The sequence below is a fragment of the Oratosquilla oratoria genome, chromosome 32, assembly GCF_046742065.1.
Source record: "Oratosquilla oratoria isolate Oo_2021 chromosome 32, ASM4674206v1, whole genome shotgun sequence".
NCBI classification, from domain to species: domain Eukaryota; kingdom Metazoa; phylum Arthropoda; class Malacostraca; order Stomatopoda; family Squillidae; genus Oratosquilla; species Oratosquilla oratoria.
In genome coordinates this window covers 6,314,866-6,321,940 of record NC_134808.1, presented here as the reverse complement: position 1 = coordinate 6,321,940, position 7,075 = coordinate 6,314,866, and the positions used below count along the sequence as shown (strand labels likewise).

General features: G+C 41.4%; 1 protein-coding gene across 1 annotated transcript in view; it reads right to left on the bottom strand.

Moving 5' to 3' along the window:
• LOC143017488 (uncharacterized) overlaps positions 1-7,075 on the bottom strand; it is a 35,335-nt gene extending 28,260 nt beyond the window's left edge. Inside the window, exon 1 of the mRNA XM_076172277.1 lies at positions 6,845-7,075. Coding sequence (XP_076028392.1) covers positions 6,845-7,075 — 231 coding nt within the window. The remainder of the gene's footprint in view (positions 1-6,844) is intronic.

The following is a 7,075-nucleotide window of genomic DNA, read 5'->3' as shown; positions in this document are numbered from 1 at the left end:
GGGGGGTTGGTTGAATATTTGGTAGGGTAGGCGCATTGGTTGGCCGAAAATGATTTCATGTGGGGACATCTTTGTTGCGGAATTTACTGTGCTATTGATACTGGCTTGTACCTGTGGTAGCCAATCTTCCCAAGTGTCCATGAGGTCATTGACCAATGGTCTGAGAATTTCTAGGACCTTGCGATTTGTTCGCTCAGTCAGACCGTTTCCCTGGGGGTGGTATGCAGTGGCAAATGTTTGGTCAATGTTGTAAAGATGTGCTATTTCGCGCATCACTTCATTTTTGAATTCTGAGCCATTGTCAGATAACATTGTGTGTGGTATGTTGTATTTACAAAAGATATTGTTGACCAGGGTTTTGGCTACAGTCTCAGCTGTTTTGTCCTGGAGTGGTATTAAGATTGTGTATTTTGATAAGTACTCAACTGCTGTGAGTACATAATTGGAACCTTGATGGCTCGTTGGCATTTTCAGTAGGTCAATGCCAAGTGTTTCCCATGGCTCAGCAGGGAGTGGGATATCTTTTATGTTGTTTTGTTTCAGGTTAGGGCCTCTGAATTGGTTGCAAGTTACACAAGAATCTATGTGTGTGGTTATATCTCTTTTCATGTAAGGCCAATAATATGTGTGCCTAGCAGTGTTTAGTGTCTTATCTCTGCCCGAGTGGCCTCCCATTGCACTGTTGTGCAATATGTGTAGGACCTTGGGGACTAGGGCTCTGGGGATAACAGTAACCTCTCTTGTATTAATGGTTCTCCTTATGACTCCGTCGACCAGATTGAGTTCCTCAATAGGGACAGGTGGTCGGGAGTGTAAGGGGGTTTGTGAGATGAGATGCTGTTTTATTGGAGACCATATTGGGTCTCCGTCAGTTTCATCTCTGAGTTCTTGCATAGGTATGCATGTGGTTTGGGTTATGGGGGTGATGTGAGTTTGTCTGCTCAAGCAGTCTGCCACTACGTTAGCTTTCCCAGCTAAGTATACGATCATGGGATCGTAATCAAGGAGAGTTGTTTTCCATCTAGCAATTCTCCCATGTAAGTCTTTGGAGTTAAAAAGATAGACTAGTGGTTGGTGGTCTGTTTAGTATGGTAATCTTGTAGCCTAAAATGAGGTATTTGAAGTGTTTTAGTGCCCATATGATTGCGAGTCCTTCTTTGTGTGTAGTTGAGTAGTTATTTTCAGTTTTGTTGAGGACTCTACTTGCGTAGGCTATGGCGTGTTCTTTGCCATTGTCATCTTTCTGTTGTAGGACTGCGCCTATTCCTTTAGAGGAGGCGTCTGTGTAAAGAAAGAATTCTTTCTTCATATCAGGGAAAACTAGTACAGGGGCTGTGGTGAGTGCGTGTTTGAGAGTGTCGAAACTTTGCTGTTCTGCTTCTGACCATTGAAATGGCTCGCCTTTCCTTGTGAATTTGGTCAGAGGGGAAGCAATATCAGCAAAGTTTCGTATGAAGTGTCTGTAATAGGAGGCTAACCCAATGAAACTTCTTGTTTCATTAGCGTTTCTGGGGGTTGGGAAATTGTTTATTGTATCTATTTTATCTGTGGTTGTGTGAATCCCTTTTGCATCCACTTTATGGCCTAGGAAGGTGAGTTCCTTCATGAGGAATCTACATTTCTTTAATTGAATCTTTAATCCCGTATGTTTGAGACGTTTGATGACAATCTCTAAAGTGTTAAGGTGGTCTCTTTCTGTGGGGCTATATATAATGAGGTCGTCTAAATAGACGAATAATGAGATTCCTATCATGTCACTGAAAATGCGGGTCATCAACCTTTGTTGGGTTGAGGGGGCATTCTTAAGGCCAAAGGGCATACGTTCAAAACGAAAGTGTCCTTTGTCCGTGGAAAATGCAGTTACGGGTTTTGATTCCTCTGTTAGTTCGACCTGCCAGAAGGCTGACTTGAGGTCTATTGTGGAAAAAACAGAGTTCCCGTTGCCAATGCATTGTAGTACATCTTGCATGGCGGGGAGGGGGTGTGGGTCAGATTGAGTTAGGTTGTTTATTTTTCTGAAGTCAACAACAGGGCGTAAGGTTCCGTCTTTCTTAGGGACCAAAAAGAGGGGACTGTTCCATGGGGAGTCTGAATGGGAAATTACGCCTTGGTGTATCATCTCATGTACACTGTCATTGACTTGGGATTTCCTACTGTGGGGTTTGCGGTATGCGGGGGTGTATGACGGGGGGGTGTTTGGGGGAATTTGGATGTGATGTTTGATTATATCACATTTGCCTAGTGATTCGCCTTCTAAGGCGACAGCTGATCTATTCCTCTGTAGGAGAGCTAATAGCTCGTTATGACTTTCTCCGTCAGCTGATGTCGTGATTTGGTCTGGGGGAATAGGGGGAAGGGGTTGTGTTGGTCTTACTTGGTTGATGTGTTGCGGCAGTGGTTCCTGGATAGGGGAATTATGGAGATGGACTGCGCAGATGTTTGTATTCTTCCTGATTTTACGGTGTTGGTCTGACATGTTTGTTAACATAGCTAGTGTATGTTTATTTTCAGATATTGTGTCCCAGGAGGACTCAATGGTTATGTTGTTAATCCTGGACGTGTCTGAGTCGATTATGACGTCCTGATGGTCTATTGCACCGGGTATGTATAGTGGGACTGTTATTGAATGTCTAGGGGGTATGATGACTGTGTTAGACATCAGTGCCTTTGAGGTGACATAAGGGGGTGGTCGGAAGGAATAGTTGTTAGTGGGATTGGGAGTATTAAAGGAAGGTAGACATGAGAGATGTTGTGTGTCTGAGTTGGGTGTCTCAGGAACTGTTGATTCATTATTTACATCTCGGAAGGAGATTTTGTTAGTCTCAAAATCTATCTTAGTTTTCCAAATCTTTAATGAGTGTAGTCCTATTATACCTTGTTGATCAAGGCTCCATTTCATCTGCTATGTGGAAAGTTGTGAAACCTACTTTGTGATTGTTGACTTCAATATTTAAGTCTATGGTGTCGTGTAGAGGAATTGTGCTCCCTTCTATTAAGAGTCCTTCCATATTGGAAAATTGAATTTGGGGTGGGTCATTTAATGCTTCATACAGAGCTCTTGGGATGATGTTCAGGTTTGTTCCTGTATCAACCATCATGTCAACTTTAAGTTGGTCTAGGCTTACTTCTAGGGTGAGGTATTTGTGTTGTGTATGAGATATTCCTATGGTGGTTTGGTGCGTGAGGCTGGTACACGTTCCCCCAATCGTTGTTTAGTATTGGTTGTCGTGTTGGAGGGGGGTGTTTGTCGATGGGTGGTGAATGGGTTGTTAGTTCTCTGATGCGGTTGTTGTTGTGTTTTCTGTAGGTAACACTCTTCGTTGGAGTGAGATGATGTTTGGTGTAGGTTGCAGTATTTGATTGGATGTGTTGGTGTAGATAGGAGAGGGTGTTTAAAGGGGGGGTGGAACTTGTTTGTTTTGATTCTGGTGTGAGGTAGTAGTATGCACTGAGCGTGGGTGTTGTTTTTGCTGTGTCCAACACTGGGCATCTGTGTGGGAAATGGTTCCATGAACTGAGCAAGGGATAGGGTGGTGTTGTACCTGCGTGTGTTGCTTTTGCTGTGTCCAACACTGGGCATCGGTGTGGGAAAAGGTTCCATGAACTGAGCAAGGGATAGAGTGGTGTTGTACCTGCGGGTATTGTTTTTGCTGTATGCAGTCTTTCGTGTTGTGACTGTTTGATGAATGGTAGGAGCACCACTTAGAAGGTTGTCCTTGATTGGTGGGAGGGGGTGCTGTGAGTGAAGGCTATTTAGTCTGGGGAGATGGTTGGGGGTATCTAAGGATACATTGCAAGCATTCATGATATCTAAAATATAGGTATAAGCTAGAGGATTTCTAGTGTCTAGTTCCTTTTTGGAGGCTTCCTTTAAACACTTTGGAGGGAGTTGGGAGAGATAGGAAGCTATTTCAAGGAATGTTAGTAAGTGTTTTGTTGGCATTACATTTTGACCAAATTGATCAGTGTGAGTCCAAGGAGAGTTATTTTCTAGGTCTTCTCTGACCTCTTTCATTCCGTTTGCAACAAAATCCATTATGTTAGTAATGGAATGTGGTGGGACTCTAGTGTTATTGAGGAAGGTGATGAGGAAGGAAATGTTGTTAGGTTGTTTGTTATGAAAGACCTTAAGGAGGTGGCGTTTATATTCCTGATAAGTGATTCCAGATGCAACTAGGGTGTCTAGCATCCTTGCCTTTGAACGGCAAATGTCAGATGGGTTTATTTTCTGACGGCACAAAATTATTTTATCTGTCTCCGAGTATTGTATGTTCTTGGAGAAAAACAGGTCACATGCTGTCAAGAAATCTGTAATGGATAGTCTGCTATCTTGGGAAAAGGTTGGGATTTCTGTGAGGGGGGTTATGGTTTGATAATTGTTAATTATTGTTGGTTGAGGTTGTGGGTAAGGATAATATTGTGGGTTTGGAGGAAGGTTAGGTGGTGGTTGGTGGTATGGTGTGGAGTGGGTTTGAACAGGTGGGGTATGGGGGGAAGGAAGGGGGAAGTTTTGGTACTGTTGCTGAATGGGAGGGGGGTTATTATGTGTTGGGATATGGGGGTTGGATGGATTATGGTTTATAGGAGGTTTTGTTTGCTTATTTGGTTGGATGGGAGGAATGGGTGGTTGTGATTGTGAGGGGTGAAAGGGGTCTACTTGAGGAAGCTGGTTGAAAAAAGGTAAGACATCGTTCTCATAAAGGGGAGTTATAGGGGTATCTGCATTAGGATTAGATTTGTCATTGCCAATTAAGTCTTCTGTGTGTATTTCCTCTTTGTCACTGGATATGTCATTTTGGTGTTTTTCTTCTCTAGACTTTGAGAAGACGCTATGTAAACTTTTTAGTTTTGATCTGGTGGCAAAGGCCATGTTGTTAAATCATGTATTAGTTAATAGTTAGTTTTGATTTGTAATCTAAGAAAAAAAATGAGCTGTTAAAATATGAATAATAGGTATATAGTAACTAAGGGTATTATGTTATGCTTAGATATGGGAAGGGGGATATAGTAATGGGATTACAAGAATCATAAAAATATATGTGTATATATATAAAAATGTGGAATTAATATTATATAATAAGGAGTTAATTATTGTGATATTATTCTTATAATAGAATTAATTATGGTTGTTCATAAAAAAAAATTACAGCAGTAAAGTAGGTTACATTGATAAAAATGTATAAGTTCTATGTAAATATTGAATTTTAAACATATAAGAGCTATTTGTTTAAACAAGAATTACTTAACTAGAAGAATGCATATGCATATCGTATTATGTAATAATATTAACTGTTGAATATATAAGTATATTTGTAATTGGCAGATTAAAGAGTATTACTTAATGATAATTTTTGGAGAGAGAAAAAAAAAAAAACTTCTAAATGACAATATGCTAATATAAGTGCGAGATTACATACTCGTTGTATGGCTAAGGTGTACGTGCGTTGAGCACGTAGGTATCTAAGGGCGTATATGTTACCTTAATACCGTGCTTGAAGCGAGTTTTGCTGATGTGGTTCTCGGTGGAACGCGAACACTCGGATGAGTGGTGGGGGTGAGCGGATGAGGTTTGTCCTCAAGCGATGGCTCGTTGATGATCTCGTTAAAAAAAAAAAAGTAAAGCAGTATCAGGGATTCAGAAATGGATAGGTAAGGTAATAGTAGTAATGATACTATTACGTATTTGAAAAGGGTGTTGGTTGGGTTACCTTATTTAGAGGCTGGTAATTATTGTTGAGTCGGCGATAACGTAGGTGTTGTGCATGGTGTGGTTTTGCTGCCACCAGGTGGTGAGAAATTTTCACCACCGCTTCTTTTGGAGGAACACAATTGGTGCAGAGGGGTGCGCAGGATGAGTCCTCGATAGTCTTTTTTTTTTTTTCTGGTAGTTAGTTTGTTTCTTTAGAGACGTGGGCGCGGTCACCGCTTGCCACCAGTAATAATGTATCGTTCACTAGGTACGGGGTACTGGTATATGTAGATTCGTATTAAGTTTATACCATTTTATTCAAAGCTTTCAGGTTTTGTAGTTATGGTATATACACTGTCAACTGTTAAACAGAACGATACAATATTGGTTACATACATAACTGTTTATCACACCACTTCTTGTTGCACAACACCCGTCATCGTCCCAACTGCCCTTCTCGGCCACGTTACCCTCGTGGTCATTGGCCGGAGTGACAATCTCAGCACTTTCTTGTGTTGGGTTTAGTCTTTAGTCTTTACATTAATTTCGAGAAGGTCCGTTGTCTCACATGGGTGGTGCAACTGCATTGATTATGTATTGTTGTCTATTATCATACATGTTAATTATATATCCAGGGGAGGATCGTTAGTATACGTAATTTGTGTTTTGTGTTTGTTTGGTTACTCGGATGTTCATGTGCGTTCGTATGTCTGTTTGGTGGTCGAGTTGTTGTTGCAGACCCGAAGATTGCTGACTTAGTTCTTAGTCAGCTAGAAGGGCCGGACATTGAGTGGGTGAGTGAGTGAGGGAGTGAGTGAGGGAGTGTGAGCGAGTGATATTACTCATCATGTATATGGTGGCGTATACACCAACCTCTTACGAAAGAAAACAATACAGGAAAGGAATAAATCTCACTATACAAATATATATATATGTGTGTATATATATATATATATATATATATATATAATATATACATATATAATATATATATATCCGTCGTTGTTGGCAGCACTCGTGTCCGAGTAAACGCAGCTCACTGACATTTCCTTCTATGTGAGATGAGCCTATCTGGGCTCGGAAGAGGCGGCCGCAGTGAATGGTCGGGGGGTTCTGGGGATTCTCTGCGCTTGCCTTCCTTATATTTCATTTTACCTCCATTTGCTGCCTTCTGTTTTTCTCAAAGGTCTCTGTTTTTTCGCGGAAGGTTCTTCTCCAGCTCTCTCTATTAGCGGCCTCTGTTTCCCAGTTGGTAGGGTCGATGTCAACCGCCTTCAGGGTATATTTGAGCTGGTCTTTAAATCGGCGTTTTGGTGCGCCGCGAGGTCTGTTCCCAGAGTCAAGCTCTGAGAAAAGTATTTGTTTTGGCAAGCGATTGTCATGCAT